At 37.2% G+C, this 23,270-nt stretch overlaps 1 protein-coding gene across 1 annotated transcript in view; it reads left to right on the plus strand.

The window, feature by feature from the left end:
• NRG3 (neuregulin 3) overlaps nucleotides 1-18,200 on the plus strand; it is a 919,092-nt gene extending 900,892 nt beyond the window's left edge. Inside the window, exons 8-9 of the mRNA XM_073353289.2 lie at nucleotides 2,309-2,479; nucleotides 13,777-18,200. Of these exons, the coding sequence (XP_073209390.1) occupies nucleotides 2,309-2,479; nucleotides 13,777-14,284 (679 nt within the window). The 3' untranslated portion in view covers nucleotides 14,285-18,200. The remainder of the gene's footprint in view (nucleotides 1-2,308; nucleotides 2,480-13,776) is intronic.
• The last annotated feature ends 5,070 nt before the right edge of the window (nucleotides 18,201-23,270 follow it).

The following is a 23,270-nucleotide window of genomic DNA, read 5'->3' on the forward strand; positions in this document are numbered from 1 at the left end:
CTAAGCTTACTGTTACCAGCTTAGGTTAAAACTTACCCAAGGTACAAACTATTTTACCCTTTGCCCTTGGACTTCCACTGCCACCACCAAACTTTATCTGGGTTCCTGAGAAAACGTCGTTTGGAAACGTCTTTTCCCCCAAAATCCTCCCAACCCTTGCACCCCACTTCCTGGGGAAGGTTTGGTAAAAATCCTCACCAATTTGCATAGGTGACCACAGACCCAAACCCTTAGATCTTAAGAACAATGAAAAAGCATTCAGTTTTCTTACAAGAAGACTTTTAATAGAAGTAAAAAAGAATCACCTCTGTAAAATCAGGATGGTAAATACCTTACAGGGTAATTAGATTCAAAACATAGAGAATCCCTCTAGGCAAAACCTTAAGTTACAAAAAAGACACACAGACAGGAATAGTCATTCTATTCAGCACAGCTATTTTCTCAGCCATTTAAAGAAATCATAATCTACTGCATCTCTAGCTAGATTACTTACTAAGTTCTAAGACTCCATTCCTGTTCTGTCCCCGGCAAAAGCATCACACAGACAGACACAGACCCTTTGTTTTTCTCCCTCCTCCCAGCTTTTGAAAGTATCTTGTCTCCTCATTGGTCATTTTGGTCAGGTGCCAGCGAGTTAGCTTCTTAACCCTTTACAGGTGAAAGGATTTTTCCTCTGGCCAGGAGGGATTTTAAAGGTGGTTACCCTTCCCTTTATATTTATGACAATGGTGATAGTTGAAATCATAGAATCATAGAATATCAGGGTTGGAAGGGACCTCAGGAGGTCATCTAGTCCAACCCCCTGCTCAAAGCAGGACCATTCCCCAATTAAATCATCCCAGCCAGGGCTTTGTCAAGCCGGACCTTAAAAAGTTCTAAGGAAGGAGATTCCTAATATCCAACCTAAACCTCCCCCACTGCAACTTGAGACCATTGCTCCTTGTCCTGTCATCTTCTACCACTGAGAATAGTCTAGAGCCATCCTCTTTGGAACCACCTCTCAGGTAGCTGAAAGCAGCTATCAAATCCCCCCTCATTCTTCTCTTCTGCAGACTAAACAATCCCAGTTCCCTCAGTCATGTGTTCCAGACCCCTAATCATTTTTGTTGCCCTTCGCTGGACTCTCTCCAATTTATCCACATCCTTCTCGTAGTGTGGGGCCCAAAACTGGACACAGTACTCCAGATGAGGCCTCACCAATGTTGAATAGAGGGGGAAGATCACGTCCCTCGATCTGCTGGCTATGTCCCTACTTATACATCCCAAAATGCCATTGGCCTTCTTGGCAACAAGGGCACACTGCTGACTCATATCCAGCTTCTCGTCCATTATTATTGGGTTTTCTGTAGCTTCTCTAATCTCCTTGAGCCTTTCGCAATCACCATCACCATCCTGGTCAGGTGGTTGGTAGTACATTTCTATTGCTATACTCTTATTATTCAAGCATGGAATTTCTACCAATAGAGATTCTTTGGTACTGTTTGATTCATTTAAGATTTTTACTATGTTTGACTCTATGCTTTATCATTAAGATTATGCCACAGACTAATAGATAATAAAGGAAATGCACAGATGACATACTGCAAAAGAAGAATAGCTGGAAAACAAACAAGTCAGTGATGCTATGCACCTTTGTAACCAGTTAATGATAGAAATAGGTTATGATTCTGGCTTAATCGTGTGTTTCCTTACTTTTGCATTAGCAGCAACTGAATTCAACTCTAACATAAAATAACTTTATGTGGATTCCAGATCCCTTATGATTCCTGCAGTAAATGGAAACAATTCCTAGCTCCATTAAAATATAAAAATAATTTTCAGAAGGTGGCACTTTTCTGTAATAGGTAAAACGTATTTAAAAATTACTCAAATTTTGTGCAACCTTACCACAATAAAAAAAGAAAGTACAACTGATTGTTACTAAAAATGTACAGTGCAGGTTGATAAAGCTGTGGTAGATATGCCTAAAATTTAAGGTCCAGATCCTCAGCTGTTGATCTGACACTAAGTACCAGGATGATAATGATGGGAAATAGAAGGACATCTGACCAAATACAAGAGAATTACCAATGTACCTTTCATTTATTTCTATTCTTCCAGGAGAGACTGACATTTAAACATGGAATAAACAGCCAAGTAAGAATTACAGCATTATATTTCCATGGAGAACTACTGCTGACATCACAAATGACCCCAGCAAAATTATAATACCACAGTCCATGTATTATTAATTCTGTAATCTTTACTTTATACATATTTATGTTGGGGGCTCTGGTAATTTTTACCGTACTCTTGTTCTTGTCCCCAGAAGTCTCTCTTCATGCTGCAGCCCAGGACAAAGAAGTGGAATGCTACACAAGAATGCCTTTCGGAGGACTCCACCCTTACCTCGGGGTAGGTTCAATGGAATTACAGGACCAGCATATCAACAGCTAGAAGAGTCAAGGATCACAGATCAGGACACAATGCCTTGTCAAGGGTATGTAATAAAAACAACTGAAGCAAACAAGTACATTATCAGCTGCAAAATAAAATAAATAAAAATCCCTTATCTGGAAAATCTGCTTTGCTATTACAGTACTTGCTAGTTTTGAGACAATTATGCATCCAATGTATAATGTTAAAAGCAAAAATACATTTTCAACATATTGGCCTTTGAGGATATTATATTTTTATTTGGATGGCTGCTTTTTATTTTAATCCCTTCAAAGTCTGAAGAAGAAATGATCAGCACAGACTGCAAGTGATTGCCTGCTTGGCATCTTTTACAGATATTGTTTTTCTCATTTACTGATATCATGATCTGTAATTCTAGTGAGTAGTACACAGCATTGTCTTCACCATCAATACTGGACAAATATGGGAAAACAAATAGTGCAAAGCTCACATTTTGTTTACAATTACAAAATATGCTACCTTAAATACATTTGGAGTAGACATAACATGACCTTGTCAGTTGCCTTTTCCCTTTAAAATGCACAAAAAAAGTTGTGGAGTTATTTTCTTTTTCAACTCATCTTCAGTAAAAGATACAGCAATTGAATGCAAGTGCCACTTACTCTTCAGGCTTGACTTTCAGAAGTGCAGCTTCCTTTGAAGTCAGTTGTTGTTGCAGCCGCTGAGTGCCTCTGAAAGCCAATCCCATAATATTTAAATATTCCACAGTTTTCCAAAAGAGCCTCCAGATCTTATACAAATATAATTCTTGTTCAATGAGGAGGAAATGTCTGGGATGTAATGGGTCTGGCACTTATTTCACATAAACTGTTAGAAATCAAGATTAATTGCACTGAAATCAATGGAGTTACACTGATATAAAATGGGCATAAGTTAGAATAGAATCAGCCTCCAATATTTCTGAATTGACTATGTGCAACACCTGAAATAAATAAAATAAACTGAAGAGACAAGATGGGCTTGTGTATGTGTTTTTAGTTTTGAAGGTCAGAAGCAACCATTGTGCCCTTCTGCTTTTACCTCCTGGATAACACAGACCACAGCTGTTTATCGGCATATATATATATATATATATATATGTTTTTTATACAGTGCTTTTCACCCCCAAAAGATTCCTGAACACTTGACAGACTGCATTAGGTATATGTAGTACTATGGACTTACCTTTGGGTTGGAGGCTACCATCTTAGTGGCATATGGTATACTGCATAGCAGGAGGGGAAGATGATATTTTAAACATGGACACTTGGGCAAGCCACAGCTCTAATAAAAGCCTGTATCAAATCTTTAATATCACAGCAGATCATAGAGAAACCTAGTCTGAGCCACATTCAGATAATTGTATCACTAAGGGCTATTGAGAACAGTCAAACAGATTTATTTTAATTGTCTTTTGGGTTTTATTATTTTAATTTATTTTTTACCTAAGTCATTACAATAATCTCTTTAAATTACTTAAGGGATTCATTGGTTAACAAATACAATATCCATTGTGAGGCAGTTTTATTGTACTTCTTTAAAGTATGGCATATTTAAGGAGAATCAGTTGCCATAATTTATCAGGGCTTTCAGAGAGTGTTTGACAAGGTTCCTCATTAGAGTCTGCCAAAGAAATTAAGTTGTCATGGGGGAAAGTATTGTCATGGTTCAAAAAAAGGGGGGCTAAAACAGGAAGCAAAGTGTAGGAATAAATAGTCAATTTTCATCATGACAAAAGTTTAACAGCAGGGTGCACTGAGGTTCCATACCAGTGAAGCTTCAATATATTTATTAGAGTCCCGTAAAGGGGAATGAGTAGTGAAGTAACAAAAGTTAGAGATGACACAAAGTTCTTTAGGTTAGTCAAGTTCAGAGATGACTGAGCGACTTCAGAAGGAATTAGCCAAGCTAGATGAACTGGCAACACAATGGCAGATAAAGTACTGTGATGATAAATGCAAAGTAATAAAATTGGCATTGTGGACAGCTTAATGTGCTACTTGCTAGTCAAAAAAGCAAACATGAATGATGTTAGGATGCATAAGGAACAGTGTGGAGAATAATACAGAAATTATTATAAAGATAATATATAAATCAGTGGTTGGGCCTCTTCTGTAATGTGCGAACAGTACTGGTCAACGCATCTCAAAATAATATTTCAGAATTAGAGAGGTTCAAAAGACAGATGATGAAACTGATTATGGATATAGAAAATCTCTCCTATGAAGAGACACTGAAAAGACTGTGCTTGTCTGCCTTAGAAAGAAGACAAATAAATGGGGGCATGATAGAAGTATGTAAAATAATGATAGTTTAGAGAAGGTAGGTTGGGAGATTCTGCTGTACCTGTCTCATTACTCAAGAATGAGGGGACATTCAATGAAATTAAAAGGTGTCAACTTCAAAAATGATAAAAAAAAATGAGATTTTTTTTTCAAACAATGCATATTTAGACCATAGAACTCATTGTCATAAGGTATTGCTGAGGCCAAGAACTTAGCAAGATTCAGAAAAGGGATTAGATAGTTAGATGGATGACACAGATATATAGATTTATAATAGTCAATGCTAACAACTTTGGAAGGATGTGAAATCACATGGTCCAGGATATAAACAAATCTCTGATTATGAGGATGAGATCTTCCTGGGGGAAGATTATCACACATCTGTCTACTGCAGGAAATCCTACACCTTCTCTGAAGCAGTTGGTGCTGGCCATTGCAGAGACGTGAAACTGAACTAGATGGAACTCAGGTTTGATCTAATCTGGCAATTCCTATGTTTCGATAAAAAAAAAATGGAGATATGTGGGTGACATTTGCAGGTTTTTGTTATGTATTTTGATACTTTACTGTTTTCCATTGACTACTGTTGGGTACTGCATGTGAGTTTGAGAAAGTCTATGGGGAGCATTAATTTACCTCAGTAGCCTTTGGTTCAGGCCATGTACCATGTTTCTTCCAGCTGTTGTGTGGTGACTGTTGTTGTCAGCAAAACATGATCAGCCTCTCAATGTGCCGGTAGTAGCTCTGGCTTTTAAGTGCATGCACATGCTAGAATGCTAGGACAAAGCTTCCCAGACAAGCGTAGCTGGACCCATGGACACAGTCACAGAGGCAGTCTTTTGGCAGTAGCCAAAATTTGCACGGGAAAATGACAGCAGGATGAAATCTTTTCATAGACAGACGATTCTGAAATCCCATGGTGCAAGTTTCAGAAGGTTCAGTTACTGAAGGTCTGAACAGCAAAGTCCCAGACCTAAGGTTTCTCTTCTCTTGAGGTGATTTAATCCCAACTACATGAATATAAATGCCACTGTCAGAGCAAATCACTGGGGCAGTCACAAAAAGCACGGATTGACAGAGGGAGGTTGTTTAGATAGCCTGCAGGAGATAAGCAGTGACTCTGAAGCATGAACACACTGGTCAGTTTAGCAGGTAGACCAGTAAGTTGTGTCCCCCTTCACTGGGCTAAATAGTTTTTTGTTGAAGTAAATAAAGACAAATAGGTTTAAAGTTAAGGCTCTCATATAGACAGAGATCCAGATGCTTACACAACACACAGTCAAATTTCAAATAGTGCTGGGGTTCTCACGATATGGTGGCCTTAAAAGGACAATTTAAGTACAGGTTGTTTATTGCATGATGAGAACAAAGCCCCCCAGACACTCAGAACAGAGATTTTTCTATTCTGCAGCGTCTTTGAAAAGCAACACCATGCTAAATCAGAAGCTGCTATTAGAGCAGGGCAAAGGCAAAAGGGGGCAGAGGGTCACACAATGCACAATCCCCACCTCAAATAATCTGATATGAGTCAATAGCACGTCGAATCTCATTATAAATGTATTTAAATAAGCTCTCTGAGCATTCAAATTTTGTTACAAATTAATGAAAATCCATCACTAGATTTTGGGAGATGCAGCCCACATTTAAGACAAATTCATATCCTTAGCAGGGCAAGAGTAACTAGGAGACCAAAAAAAAACGTGCACTAGTAGAAGTAATTGTCTTAGAAGGCTGTACTATTTTAAACATGTTGCAATACATGAATTACTCTGCCTTTCACCAGGTAAACAACTTCAGAGCCACCCAGCTGTATTAATTATTTTATTTGCTCCATGCAATACCTCAAACAAAAAGTCAGGTGAATCTGACCAACTCTGATCCCTGTGAGTTCATGTCACCTCTATCTCTGGGCATCCTCAGGCAACAGAAGGCTTTTCTTTTACTGAGGGCTATCAACCAGAAAGAAATAAGGAAATCCATAATCACCCAGGTGTACATATGAACAACTGAAATTCCAGTAAAGTAGCATTTAATGACCATTCTCATAAGGACAAATTCAAAAGTTGTAACTAAGCACAAATGTTCGATGGACTCCAAAGGGCGATCAATTTTCTGGTTTGAGGCACTACAAATAATGGTACAAATAGTACCAATGACAGTCTATCTCTTGTTGCCCAACTTAACAAGAATACATATATGTCCTCTGTGGTGCAGGGAAGAATTGTCAATGCACTGTGATAAAAATAATCTAGCAATGCATTAAAAAAAGTCTTCATTTCAAGGCAGGTTTCAGAGCAGTAGCCGTGTTAGTCTGTATCAGCAAAAACAACGAGGAGTCCTTATGGCACCATAGAGACTAACACATTTATTTGGGCATAAGCTTTCGTGGGCTAGAACCCACGAAAGCTTATGCCCAAATAAATTTGTTTGTCTCTACGGTGCCACAAGGCCTCCTCGTTATTTCAAAGCAGGTGTTCCTTCAACCTTGTAATCCCAAAGATAATTCCTTTATTACTCCTGCTTCCTTTCCTGTGCCCAAAATGTATGGTACAGTCTAGTCTTAAAGCATCAAAACAGATAAAACTATAGGTCCCCCTTTGAAGCCCACCACTCTTTCTTAACCCGCTTCAGTTAATAGGTGAATTTCCTGTGACACTTTATGAATTCCTACCACATTCTCACTCTTCAGTACAAATGTAGGGTTAGATTTTGATCTCCCTTACATGGTTGTAAATCTGGAGTAACTCAGTGAAAAAAAAAAACGTTCTGATAATTTTTCACTGAAAATGTGGATGCAATTGATATGTTGTTGCTAAATTTTTTGATTTTGTCAAATCATTTTTGTCAGAAAATGCTGATTTGACAAAACCAAAGAATTTTGCAAGAAATTTATTGATCAGCTCTCTGTTAAAGCAACTTAGCTAGCGATGTGATAGATTCTCTGTCACTAGGCAACTTTTAATCAAAATTGGCTGTCTTTCTAAAATATATGCTGTTGTCTAATTCATCCAGAAGTTAGTGGCCTTGACACAAAAATTAGTGGGTGAACTCTATAGACTGTTTTATGTGAGAATTCAGACTAGAAAGATTATCACAGAGGGCTGCTCTGGCCTTAAAATCTTTTGAGTCAGTGGAAAACTCCTTGGGTATCTTTCAGGCCACGGAGCTGAGGGGGCCACTTGGGCCATAGCCCAACCACTTTTTGTCTGAGTAGCACAGGGTCACAACATAACTCACTCAAATTTGGCATGACCTCCTCTCTGTCATGACAGAAGGATGGCCAGGCCAAACCTGAGTGGTGCTCTGACCATGTGAGCCTGATCCCAATACCACTCACTCAAATTTGAAAGAAGTGGGAGTAGTAGCTTATGGACCAAGGGAATCAGGCTGCTAGGGGGCAGGAGGAGGTAGCCCTGAGAGAGGAAGAGGAGAATCAGCAGTGGGGAGGCAAACCAACCCCTCCCCGCCCCTTTAAGCAGCCTCTGGGGTCTCTGGCACATGTCTTATGACTGAGACCAGGTAAGAAAGACCAGATTTTCACTAGCGCTACTGTGTGTGACTCTTATTATTTAAGGCAGAGTCAGTTTACGATCTATATACGTGTGTGGTTCAAGTGTTGAATTCTATCATGAAACCCAGATACCATAGGAGTGAGTGCTTAAGAATTCCTTGTATTGAATAAAGAAAAGGAGTACTTGTGACATAGCTATTACCAGCAGGAGAGTGGGGTGGGGGGAGAGAAAACCTTTTGTAGTGATAAACACCCATTTTTTCATGGTCTGTGTGTATAAAAACATCTTCTGTATTTTCCACAGTATGCATCTGATGAAGTGAGCTGTAGCTCACGAAAGCTTATGCTCAAATAAATTGGTTAGTCTCTAAGGTGCCACAAGTACTCCTTTTCTTTTTGCGAATACAGACTAACACGGCTGTTACTCTGAAACTTGTATTGAATAATCAGCTAGTACCAGTGTGTCAGAGTTCCTTCCCCACTCTGAACTCTAGGGTACAGATGTGAGGGCCTGCATGAAAGACCCCCTAAGCTTATTCTTACCAGCTTAGGTTAAAAACTTCCCAAAGGTACAAACTTTGCCTTGGCCTTGAACAGTAATGCTGCCACCACCAAGCGTTTTAAACAAAGAACAGGCAAAGAGACCACTTGCAGACGTCTTCCCCCAAAATATCCTCCCAAGCCCTCCACTCCCTTTCCTGGGGAAGGCTTGATAATAATCCTCACCAATTTGTACAGGTGAACACAGACCCAAACCCTTGGATCTTAAGAACAATGAAAAATCAATCCGGTTCTTAAAAGAAGAATTTTAATTAAAGAAAAGGTAAAAGAATCACCTCTGTAAAATCAGGATGGAAAATACTTTACAGGGTATTATCTATACAGGGTATTCAGATCATTCCCTTTTTGAAGGGGAAGAGCAGTTTTATGTTTTAATCTTGAAAGCTAATTTGATACCAGAATTCTTAAAAGAGAGTCCTTAAAAAGGAGTTGCAATAATGGTTCAGTGTTAGGTGTGATGATACATGTGTTTCTTTGATTTCCTTTCTATTATACAGTTTTGTTTGTTAATCTGATTTTATTAAAATGAAGTCTTCAAAAAATAACGTACCAGGTCTTTGCAAAGCATGGTGCAGTCTACTGATGGGTTGATCTGTTTGGTTGAAAAAAGTGGGGTTGTTTTTTTGGAGCAAAACCATACAAAAGGTTTACGTTTTAAAAAAAGACATTTTTCGCATGATGTGTTTTGATTTTTTAGTGTTTTGTTTTGTTTTATTTTTAAATCTCTTGTTCTCTGGAGTTTCAGCCTGGACCAAACACAAAGTGACAGAAACCCATTTCTGATCCCAAAAAAAGATACCAGAAATCTCACAGTATGGCTATTCCCTTGAGATTTCCAGTCCAATTGACTGTAGCTCTCACAAGGAAGTCGATTTCTGCAAAAATGTTTAAGTCCCCCGCCCCCCCAGTTTTTCCAGATAAATATCTGAACTTTTGATTGCATAGCCAAACCTACAATGTACTCTGCATCTTCTGGGGCTCATTCATCAGCAGTTCTGACTACAGGTTAGACAGAAATTGCACATTCATCTTTGGCAAAGGAGAGCTTTTATAATTATTTATTCTGGGCTACACAAATGTACTCCATCTTCTGAATTTTCTTCTCTTTTCTTGCTTGGGGGAAAGTGTTTGCTGCTTTCAAGAAATGCCAGGTTTCATGGTTTGAAATAGGGCCTGACAGTTTAGAGTTTGTTCAGCAGAGTTAATATCGGTTGATTAATTAGTGCACCCAGCTAATTAAATAGTAGAGAAACCTGTTCTAAATTAGATCCATAAACAAACAAAGCATCTCCGGGCCATTCACATCCCCAGAGACTGACTGTGGTCTGAGGGTGACAGTTTATTTTTGATTAAGTGGCCAGCATTTTGACTGCAGGTTATTTAGGTGACAGCTGTTTACCTTTCAGGATATTAACTTTTACGAGATGTATGGAGTCCTGCTGTGTGTCTGTGTATGTGTGTAAATATGCATGTACACAAACACACATCAGGTTTGTGTGTGTGTATATTATATATATTATAACACAAACCTGATGCGCACACACACACACAAACACATGCACACACAAGGCAGCATTTCTCTGTGTGTGTGTGTATATATATATATACATACATATACATATATATATATATCATTTCTCTGTATTTTTATATATATTAACTTCGAAGATCTAGAGTTAGTTTGCTATAAAGTTATTTGTACTGTGCTGAGACAACCCATTTCAAATGTAGCTCTGCCCAACTTATTTTGTCCATCTTAAAATGTGTCAGGATTTGGAGAGGGTAGCATACCATGTTTTGTTCAATTTTATTCTCACTCAGCACCCTGAGAATTACACAAATAAAACACGTAATTATTATTACTTATTCTAAATGTTTATTAGTTTCTTCTTTTGTCTCTGTTTAAGCAAAGGAGGTGAGGAGAGGAAGGGAGTTGCATTCCAGAAGGACAAAAAAAGGAAATGTAAAATGAGTTTATTTAGGAAGAAAATAATTATTTTCTTTAAGGAAAAGTTGTTTAAAATGTATTTGTTCTGTATCTTTATAATAATGCCCCATTTTCTGTGATCGCTCTGGGTCTAGTTCTGCTCCCAATTAAATCAGTAAAATTCTGTTTGCTGTTTCAAGAGCAGGATCCAGCCCCTACACAAATGAAAGTTGAGCCTCACTTGTTCAAATCTGATTTCCCTGCTATTTCCCTTCATCTGCTCACCCACAAATTGAATGCTTTAGTCCAGCTTTGATCCTTGATTGAAAACCACATGGACACAAGGATGGAAATGCACAATTCCCAGTGCAGGATTAGGACATCTGATTGTACTTAAGGAGGATTCACGGGAATGTGCTGAGCATTAAACATGTTTGCCGTTTTGGGGTTCGAAATATCATGACCTGAGTCCATATTATGGACTTGGCAAATTTTAACATTTTCATATCAATATCTGAGTTCATACTTGCTTATGCTAGTGTATCATCACTAGACATGTGAAATTCGTTAAAAGAATTCACTCACTTCATTTGCAGGGTGCAGCCCAGAAAGTATATTTAGGGGCTGAATTATCAATACAAATGTATAATGCAACTGATGAGACCACTCCGGCTATAGTGATTTGAAAATTATTATATAAACAAATGCAAGGGAAGCAAGAGTGGGCACAAGCCAACAGGTCTGCACTATTTTGTTTTTATTTTATTTATTTATTTAAGATGTCCTCTCTACAGATGTATTTCTTTGATCCATATTTAATATTGATTCTTTGAAATGTGCTCTACGAGTGATTTTTGATAAATGGACTTGGAAGATGTCTAATTTCATTCTGTGTTTGCGTGTTTCTTCCTCATTTGCCCAAAAGTTGTTTTGCAACTTTCTTTAATACTTCCACTGTGAAACACAAGAGATATCACATCTCTTCAAGCAGCATCAGAGTTTGGTCCTTTCTCCCATAATTCCCTGGGCATACACAAGGTATCTCAAAAAGCCTTTCAACCCAGAATGCACTGCTGCTGGGAGTAGGGCAGGAACTTTTGGGATACAGACCAGAAAGCACTATTGCTAAATCAATTCAATGTGGTATTAGTGTAAAGAAAGGGTAGAATTGCAGGTCCACTGAACATAACACATGCCAAAGGTGGATATGCTGAATTGTATGTACAACTATCAATGTGCAATAATCAAGTCGACTACAATCAATGGAACACTAGTGAACATGTGCTATGTAAGGAATCTGTTCTTCTTCTTTATTAGTTCTCTATCTACCCATACCAAATGATGTACGTAAGCCCAAGTGACATGAGTTAGTTAAGTACAGGGATTAGTCCTCTTCAAGTCAAGATGGCAACTTTTTTACTTAAGTACCCAGCTGAATCTGAACCTTGAAGTGGAAACTCAGAAACCTAGTAAGATTAAATTACATTAGGGCCAAATCTTGCTTTCCTTGCTCTTGTGTAAAGCATGTAAGATTTAGCCTTTATCTTGTTTAGTTAAATAGTGATGTGATAATGTGACAAATGAAAATGAACTTTCAATAAAGATGTGGGGCCTGAATCTGATCTCACTTTCACTGATTTCACTTTAGTTACTCTTGATTTGCCATGCTGTAACTGAGATCAGAATCAAACCCGTAGTCCCTGATAACCATGGCTAATAGGAATATTAACTGATTGTACAAGCAGATTTGTATTAATGTTTCTTATTAAAAAGGGAGCTGCTGACTTTTGGCATGTTGCTGAGTTTCCAAAGTGATTCAAAATGCACATATTTTCCGTGATGTTTTTGAAGTATTTGCCGCAATTGAAGCCATGTTTACTTTGCACTCTACTGGTGGCAGCATATAAGGTATGTATAGCTATATGCCACAGTAAAAAGCAAGCTGTGTCCATGCTGTGGTATGTGGCTACATTTGTCACTGGACGGCTCTGGCAGGGGAGAAGTGACGGGGAAAGGCTCCAGGAACGGGGAGACAGCAGGACACTACACTACTAAAAGTAGCACTACTTAGTTATGTAGACAGATGTATAGGATAGGGTTCAGGTGTGTCTTTATTCGCCTAAGCAGTACCTCGCCCCCTACATTGCTATTTATACCCATGCCAGGGGTGTGTGCAGTGTACATATGCTGCTTACTGCCGTGACGTTTGTGCAGCGTAGATGTACCTTGAAAGTCAGTTTTCGTCAGCGCAACTGTATCCAACTTCTAAACAAAATGGAAATGTTGGTGAAATTAATGCAAATTGATGCAATTTGATGTAATTCCATCAAAATTTGAATTAATGGAGGATCTAGGATGTCTTTTTTTAATATTTTTTAATATCCGGGAATATTTCCCAGAACCCCACCAGCCTTGTGCCATATATGACCGAAAAAAGGGCCAACTTTAGAACCTTGGGTGCTTGAATAAGTGATCTGATTTTCAGAGGTACTGAGATCCTGTAACTCTCACTGATGTCAATGGGAGTGCAGATCATAAAAACACCTGGGTACAGAATGTAGGATTGCACTCAGAACACGTTTATTGAAGTTAATTTCTCTGCACATTTCAGAACACTACCAAATTCTAATTCATAACAAAATATCCACGTTTTAAAATATTGATGCTTGAGGAAGGTGGGAATCCGCTTGCCAGATTAGGAATGTAATAATAAAACTACACATTTTATTATAAGGAAATAATAATAAAAATAATAATACTTAGCTCTCAAAGCACTTTACAAAGGGAGGTAAGTAAGATTATCCTAATTTTATACCTGGGGAAACTGAGGCAGATAGGGAAGTAACTTGCCCAAGGTCACCAAGCAGGTCAGTGGCAGAGCTGGGTATAGAAAGGAGCTCTGCTGAATTCCAGTCAAGTTCTCTATCCACTAGACCACCCTGCTAGTGATTATTCCTTGCTTCAGGAAGATACTTTTTCAGCAGATGTTTCCTCTCATGTCTGGCTGTCTCACACAAAATGCAAAAGCTAATTATTTCTTTTATTATTATTTTTAGGTATTCATCCACTGATTTAAAAACTCCTCAGAATACTTCAATAAATATGCAACTGCCTTCACGAGAGACCACCCCATATTTTAATAGTGTGGATCGGAAGGACTTGGTTGGATATTCTGCATCAAGGGCCAACTCAGTTCCCATCATCCCGTCGGTGGGCTTGGATGAAGCCTGCATGCAAATGCAAAATGTTTCTGAAGTAACAGGCATCAAATGGTGCAAAAACTCCTATTCAGCTGAACTTGTCAATGTCAGTGCCCCAGTCAGCAATTGTCTTATAGCAGAACAACAGGAAGTGAAAATATTGCTAGAAACTGTCCAGGAGCAGATTCGAATTCTGACTGATGCAAGGAGGTCAGAGGACTATGAACTGGCAAGCACAGAATCAGAGAACAGTGCAAGTGAAAACACAGCTTTTCTGCCCATGAGTCCCATGGCAAAATCGGAACGAGAGGCAAAATTTGTCTTAAAAAGCAAAACACACAGAGACTCAGCATTGACCAAGTGACTTTGAGGAGAGTGGGGGTGGGGAAATAAAGGATCTCTGCAATGCTTTGCTAAACAGGAAAAGAAGGAAATTAAATACAAATTATTTATATGCATTAATTTAAAAGCATCTACTTAGAAGAAACCAAATAGTCAATCGCCCTCATATCATAGTGGTTTTTAACAAAATATTTTTTTAAGGGAAAGACAAGTTCCAGGAGGGATAAAGCATACATCTAAAGCATTTTTGGTTTGGGGGTGTTTTTTTGTGGGGGTGGGGGGTATTGTTGTTTTTCTTTTTCAGAGTTGCACCTTCAGTTGCAGTTACAGTATGTTTTAAAACTGTCCTGTTTGGCTGTTAGAAGGCTTGGGATATGCATATTTTTCAAAATGGCCAAATTCATTCTTAGACTCTTTGGTTTCAAAGTAGAGCTGTGTTGAACTGTCCACCAGGAATTCATTCTCTGGTGAGCAAGTTCTTCTTGAGTAGCCTCAAATAATACAGGCCCGTAATTAGCCATCCATTGTACCAGTAACTTCGTCCCAGATTCATAATTTTAAACCAAACCAACACACATACAAAGTCAATCTTTCCTGTCTAAATTCTGAAGTATGGTTCCAAGCCACCTAAAATCTGAAGCAACTGTAAAGCCCTGATTCAGCCAGATGCTTAAGCATGTGGCTTCCTTTAACTACATGAATAGTCTTAGTGAAGTCAGTGGGATGACCCATGACCTTTAAATTAGCATCTTGTTAAATCAGGACATAAGAGCAGGAGATGCAATGATCGGGTGTTGCTCAGAACCACTGAGCAACCCTATCTTGTGGCCTGTGCTTTTGAAGTTTGGATTTTCAGTGAGAAAGGAAAAGAAGAAGAAAAAGGTAGCATGTGTGTGTGTTTCTGCCAATGGGAACTTCAAACACATTATTTTGTCACAAAAATCACAGTATTCTGATAACGTTATACTTTGAAGACATTTTTGAGCACTCCAAAAGAATATGTTTAAAATATATTTTTAGTATGGTTTATTCAGAGATCAGTCAGGGAGATACAAGATGATCAATATTCAGCATATATTTGTTCATGCTGTCCTAATTTGTTTCCATATTCAGTTTTTCCAGTCATTTTAATTAAGCATGACTTATGCTTGTGAACGTTTAAGGCCCCTTTTCTGGAGCTGGTTTGGTACGGGTGGGTCCATGCATTTGTAAAAACCTGTCTTGACTTTAATGAGCAAGGGCACATGGGCTCCACCAAATAGATCCATTTGGCGGCTCAAGGTTTTAGAGAAGAAAGATCATTTGCTGATTGCAGTGTCCCAGGCACTTGCTTTCTGACATTTTCTTTTCTGTTTTCTTCTGTATCCACAGCACATGATACGTCACTAATACAGTGGGCTAAATTCAGCAATGACATATGAACTACTATTTTAAAATACAGTCTGTTTAAATTATTTGTTTAAAAAATTAATGAACTATAGTAAATAATTACCAAACAGCCTTCCCTGTTCAATGCTGGAAGACTGGTCGATTTATTAACAAAATCTACAGTATACGCAAAATGTATTCAAATACGTACTCCTTTTACAGCAAGGTAATTGCTAAAGTTATTAGATGTGCCCCAGAGTTTCCAGTTCACCATTCTCAAGAGTGAGTTTCCAAAATAGAACAATCGATCGGTCTAGTGCTGTTGTATGTTGAGTCGTAATAAAGCAATATTTCAACTTCTGTCTAGTGAACTGAAGAAAAGGTAAAAAAAGCTGAAGGCATATGCCATTTATTTTCCCCCCAGTTAGGGCATTAAGGAAAAATTCGTATTCACATAAGAAGTCTTTTTTCTAAAAAAAGCAAAGTTGATGGAATTGTCTCATTTACACAACTTTCTATGGCTGTAATCTTTGCTGTGTGTTTTCAATAAAAATATATATATGAGATCAAATTATGATTTATGCCCCTGAATGGAGCATCATTGCTTTGATTCCCTTCTTCAAATGTTACTTTGATACGGTTGGATTTAAGGAACAAGTTCCCTGAGGGGTGTAACTTATTGTTGATGAAAGCTCCAATCCTGCAATTTGATATGTGTGGGCAGTGCCCTGTTCACTTCAGCAGGGCTCCATGTGGGTGCAGCAGGCTGCCTCCACTCAGTGAACTACAGGATCAGTACCTAAGATACATATTTCAAAATGAAACCTTTTTAAATTAACAGATGTCTGGCCTTATTGCTCCCAAATCCAACTACATCTTGCAATCAGAAAATTCATCCTTTGAAATGTATTGGAAACACACTGCAGGATTTCTGTTGAAGAAAGAGGCAATGCCTTTCTTAAAAGAAAGTGTTAGTTTAACACCCTCAAAAGCAGAAATAGTGGAAGAGCAATGTATTAAAAACTGATGGCGTGTCTGATTGAATAATAGATGAATATCTGAAATGGTGAGAAATCTTCAGCTCATGTTAGAGATGCTATCTTGTACTCAGCAAAGGATATGTGACTGTTATATGTTACCTGTTCTATTCAGTTTCAGCATGTTTGAATAGAGAGACATTAATACTAACCTTATGATAGACTAGTGTATTATTTATTAAGAATATCATTTCAGCACTTATAGAAAGTTCCATTGTTTCAAGAGGAAAAAGTTAAAGAAGATCTAGACAGGTCACTGTAATATGTATTGTATGTTTCTCTAATGTAAGTATTTTACCCTGACCTGCTATATTTTACAGTGAATGAAACAAAAATTTCTCTGAGTTCTGACACTTTAATTATGTAGGCCGCAGAAAAGACTTCATAAAATTTCACTTACACTACTGAAATACTAGCTCATATTTTTGTTCCATACAATCCCATTGAACCCAAGTTGCTTAGAAGGGATGTAAATCAGTGTAGAATATAGTTCATGCTAACAAAATTACATCTGTTGCTCAGCTGGGAAACCAACTAATAATCCTCCATGGAAGAAGCTCTAAACTCATTGATGTACTCATAAGATAATTGAAATTTACAGCTGACCTGTAAAGATCAAGTTTAGTTAGGTGTGAAAATTCACACGGGTTGTTACACTTCACCAAACTGTGAAAATAGCTAATTAAATGGTTTAAAATTGACCAAGGGAAATCAACATCTCTTAAGCATACTACTATTGAACAGAATTATAAAATATGGCTATCGTGTGTCCTAGATTTCTTGCTTCTTAATGGGTTTTCTTCAAAACAACCCAACAACTTCTTCCCTACCCCCTATCCGTACAGGCAGGGCTCCCAGAAATCTTAAGTGGGAAATGTGGTGAATATAGACCACACTTTGCTTAAAAGTTATTAACCATTGAAAAACACTTTATAATTCAGTAGAGCTATACTGTGGTATACTAATTCATGTTCAATATTCCCTTCTTGAATAGTCCCATTAAGTTCAATGAGTCTATTCATGGATAAGATAGTACTCAAGGTGAGTAAGGCTATCAGAATCTGGCCCTCAAGTAGGGAAAAAAGTTAGATAGGTGGCCAGACTCCCCCCCCAACTGATGTGTATTCATCTAGCTCCATTGAAATCAGTGGAGTGATGGCAAATTACATCAGCTGAGAATCTGGCCCAAAATATCTAAAACAAAATTGAACTATCCAATACAACACCCAAAAAAGTAATCTCTCATGTGATATAAAGAATTCTGCTTTGATTCATGGAGCTACATTTTTTTTAATGTGGCAATTCTATTTATGCCAATGGGAGTCCTGTGCAAACATCATGAATAGAATGTGGTTCACAGTGGTTGACTGAATGGAATGATTAGATTATTGTTAGGGCTGTCGATTAATCGCAGTTAACTCACACGATTAACCAAAAAAAAGTAACTGTGATTAAAAAAATTAACTGGGATTAATCACACTGTTAAACAATAGAATACCAATTGAAATTTATTAGGGCTGTCAAGTGATTAAAACATTCATCGTGATTAATTGTGCGATTAAAAATGATTCACTATTAATTATGTGATTAATCACTCTATTAATAATAGAATACCATTTAAATATTTTGGGGTGTTTTCTACATTTTCAAATATATTGATTTCAATTACAAAACAGAATACAAAGTGTACAGTGCTCACTTTATATTTATTTTTGATTACAAGCATTTTCACTATAAAAAAACAAAAGAAATAGTATTTTTCTATTCACCTAGTACAATTGCTGTAGTGCAATCTCTTTCTCAGGAAAGTTGAACTTACACATGTAGAATTATGTACAAAGAACTGCATTCAAAAATAAAACAATGTAAAATTTAGAGCCTACAAGTCCACTCAGTCCTACTTTTTATTCAGCCAATAGCTCAGACAAACAAGTTTGTTCACATTTGCAGGAGATAATGCTGCCCGCTTCTTGTATACAGTGTCACCTGAAAGTGAGAAAAGGCATTCTCATGGCACTGTTGTAGCTGGCTTTGCAAGATATTTACGTGCCAAATGTGCTAAAGATTCATATGTCCCTTCCTGCTTCAACCACATTCCAGGTGACATGCATCCATGCTGATGACAGGTTCTGCTCAATAACAATCCAAAGCAGTGCAGACCAATGGATGTTCATTTTCATCCTGTGAGTCAGACGCCATCAGTAGAAGGTTGATTTTCTTTTCTGATGGTTCAGGTTCTGTAGTTTCCACATCTTAGTATTGCTCTTTTAAGACTTCTGAAAGCATGCTCCACAAAACCCCATCCCTCTTAGATTTAGGAAGGCACTTCAGATTCTTAAACTTTGGGTCGAGTGCTGTAGCAATCTTTAGAAACTCACATTGGTACCTTCTTTGCATTTTGTCAAATCTGCAGTGAAAGTGTTCTTAAAATGAACATGAGCTAGGTAATCATCCAAGACTACTATAACATGAAATATATGGCAGAATGTGGGTAAAACAGAGCAAGGGACATATAATTCTTCCCCCAAGGAGTTCAGTCAAAAATTTAATTAACATATTATTTTTTTAACCAGTGTCATCAGCATGGAAGCATGTCCTCTGCAATGGTGGCCAAAGTAGGACTGAGTGGACTCGTAGCTCTGAAGTTTTACATTGTTTTGTTTTTTAGTGCAGCTATGTAACAAAAAAATCTACATTTGTAAGTTACACTTTCATGACAAAGAGATTGCTTACTACTTGTATGAGGTGAATTGAAAACTACTATTTATTTTGTTTATCATTTTGACCAGTGCAAATATTTGTAAGAAAAATAATATACACTTTGATTTCAATTGCAACACAGAATGCAATATATATGAAAATGTAGAAAAATATGCAAAATATTAAATACATTTCATAAAACTTTAGAGCCTACAAGTCCACTCAGGCCTACTACTTGTTCAGCCAATCACTAAGACAAACAAGTTTGTTTACATTTACGGGAGATACTGCTGCCTGCTTCTCATTTACAATGTCACCTGAAAGCGAGAACAGGCATTTGCATGGCACTGTTGTAGCCGGCGTTGCAAGATATTTACATGCCAGATATGCAAAACAGTCGTATGCCTCTTCGTGCTTCAACCACCATTTCAGAGGACATGCTTCCATGCTGATGATGCTTGTTAAAAAAATAGTATGTTAATTAAATTTGTGACTGAACTCCTTGGGGGAGAATGGTATGTCTCCTGTTCTGTTTTACCTGCATTCTGCCATATATTTTGTGTTATAGCAGTCTCGGATGATGGCCAAGCACACGTTTGTTTTAAGAATTCTTTCACAGCAGATTTGACAAAATGCAAGGAAGGTGCCAATGTGAGATTTCGAAGGATAGCTACGGCACTCGACCCAAAGTTTAAGAATCTGAAGTGCTGTCCAAAATCTGAGAGGGACGAGGTGTGGAGCATGCTTTCACTTGTCTTAAAAGAGCAACACTCCGATGCAGAAACTACAGAACCCACGCCACCAAAAAAGAAAATCAACCTTCTGCTGGTGGCATCTGACTCAGATGGTGAAAATGAATGTGCATCAGTCTGCTTTGCTTTGGATCATTATCGAGTAGAACCCATCATCATCATCATGAACACACATCCTTTGGAATGGTGATTGAACCATGAAGGGACATATGAATCTTTACTGCATTTGGTACGTAAATATCTTGTGACGCCGGTTACAACAGTTCCATACAAACTCCTCTTCTCACTTTCAGGTGACATTGTAAATAAAAAGCGGGCAGCATTATCTCCTGAAAATGTAACCAAACTTGTTTGTCTGAGCGACTGGTTGAAGTGGGACTGGGTGGACTTGTAGGCTCTAAAGTTGTACATTTTTATTTTTGAATGCAGTTATTTTTTGTACATAAATCTACCTGTGTAAGTTCAACTTTCATGATAAAGAGATTGCACTACAGTACAATGTGTGTGGTGAATTGAAATATACTATTTCTTTTGTTTTTTACAGTGCAAATATTTGTAATAAAAATAAATATAAAGTGAGCACTGTATATTTTGTATTTTGTGTTGTAATTGAAATCAATATATTTGAAAATGTAGAAAACATCCAAAAATATTTAAATAAATGGTATTCTATTATTGTTTAACAGTGTGATTAATCGAGATTAATTTTTTTAATTGTGTGATTAATCACGATTAATTTTTTTAATCACTTGGCAGCCCTAATTATTGTGTCTATCCCCCTACAAGGGCTGGATAGTCCCCAGTGAGACCCAGTTCAGCAAAGCACTTACACGTGGGCTTCATTTTAAATTTTGAAGCCAATGAGACTTAAGCATATGCTCACAGTGACGCATGTACTTAGATGTCTTGTTGAACCATGGCCTAAAAGAAGATCTACAGAAGCTATCAGATAGGAAGTCAAATTTTGCTCTGAGTTAAACATGATAGTATAAGTAAGAGTAAAATTTGGCCCCATAAAGAAATACTATATTTCATCTTGCCACAAATTCAGTTTATTAGATTTCAAAGGTTCCCCTAATTTTTAAAGAAATGATAACAAATATGTACTAAGGGAGAGTTCTTCCAAAGTATTAATATTGTGATTTGGAATTCAAACTCATAGGATCAGAGGTGTAACAAAGAGTTCAAGTCTGGTCTAAAAACTGGCAGATACCAAAAACAGAGATGGTCTCATAGTAAAGCAGAAAGTCCCCTTAAATACATATGCCTACAAGCAAAAGACTGAATAAAGAAGTTTTTAAGTTGCCCGCTCTTCCTTTCCTTTGTTGATTTTATCATTCTTTTGTACAAGTTTAAATGTTTGCTTTGTTTTATATTTTGAAAATTAGTTTCTGGCCCATCATCTTCAAAACAGCTTAAAAATGTAAGTTCTTTCCTGTTTGTATTTATTGAAATCCAGGGATTTTTTTTAAACTGCCAGGGCCAATGATGCATAAGCTACTGCTCCAAATATATGATCGTTTTTTTCAGAGTCAGCCTGTGTCCCAATTAAAAATATCAGTGCATGGAAAATCAAAGGAGGCTCTTCACCCTATCATATCGTAGGATGTTTTAGGTGCTTGTAACTGGTGCTTTGTGTGTATTGTGACCACGGCAAACTGGAAGTGAAATCCTGCTCAATTTATTCATATGAGTGTTCCCTCTGAATGCACCAATGAATATGGTATTTTTGGCCCTTGGTGTGCAGGTTTTGGATTTGACATTTGCATATTAACCACTTTATATTCTTTTTTGTATTTTAAATAGCAAACTTGAAAAGTTCATTCATTGAAATGTACATCAAATAGTACTGAGCTGCGTCAAAGTTCTAAAGTTCTGATTAGACAGATATTGAAGTTAATGAGTCTTTGTACTGTTGACTTGAATTAGATTGGGCATTGGATTGGACCTTATAGAGCATTATTTTCTAGTTGTTGTTTTTTTTTTTTAAACTAGCTAGAAAGTGTATAAGTGAAAGTGGAAAGTTATTATTGCAACATGAAAATACACACTGGATAAGGATACAGTAGTCTGTAGTACCTGTATACTGCACACTGTTAAAATGGTGTAATCTTAACAAATGTATGAGCTATTAGAATTGTGTGTGCATTGAAATTGCCAAAACAAAATCTACCTGAACTTATCAATAACAGAGTTTGTAAATTTTAAACAAGGAGGAGAGAAAAAGCTTTTAACTCCCTGCTATTTATTGATTGTTATTACACGTATTGATTGTATTTGAGGTAACCATCCTTTGATTCTTCATTTATTACTCAAGCATCATTTCTGAAATTCACAATCAGTTATAAAGACAGAGAGATAAAAGGACTATTGTCTTGGAGCATTTTGCTAATTCAACTTATTTTCTTCATAGAACTTGAAGAGTAATTTTCTTTGCATAAAAGACCTGCAAAGGAGGAGATCTTTCTAATGCTCCAGATTGCTATTTTAGTGAGACTTTATTTTCAAATTAATAATAATAATGTAAAAAAAATCACAACAAACAGAATCTACATTTTTTCTATAAAGGGAATTATTATATTTTATATGTATAATTAATACTTTTTACTGATTATTAAAGAGTATAAATTAAGTATAAGACATACCGTACGCATATGGCATGTATATTCTGTGTTTGTTGATATAGCCTTGAGCAATATCTAATCTAATTGCATCAGAAAGAGACTTTTGTACCATTTACCTTCTCTATTTCCATCAGCACCAACTACAGTACGTATCATGTCACAATGGATGATCATGCCTTATATAAGCTTTATCTCATCCTCTTTCTTTCCCTTTCACTTGAAGGAGCTCAGGCCCAATTCTTCACTATTTACATCCCATGCAACATTACTGAAGTCAATGGGGTTGCAATGGCTATGAAACAACACAGAATTTAGACCACAGTGCCATATTCCGACACCCTTACTAATATTGGATATACCTTACCCACATAAGAAAGAATGTCATTCAGGACCTGGCCTTAGGGACAAGAGGATTTAAATTATAAATCTAAAAACAAGTAAACCTAAGCCCCAATCCTTCAAGGACTTAAGTGCTTAACTCTATGTATTCTGTGTAATGTCAGTGGGGGTATTTCTCAGTCTTCGCA

This window comes from Lepidochelys kempii, chromosome 7 (assembly GCF_965140285.1).
Source record: "Lepidochelys kempii isolate rLepKem1 chromosome 7, rLepKem1.hap1, whole genome shotgun sequence".
Lineage (NCBI taxonomy): Eukaryota > Metazoa > Chordata > Testudines > Cheloniidae > Lepidochelys > Lepidochelys kempii.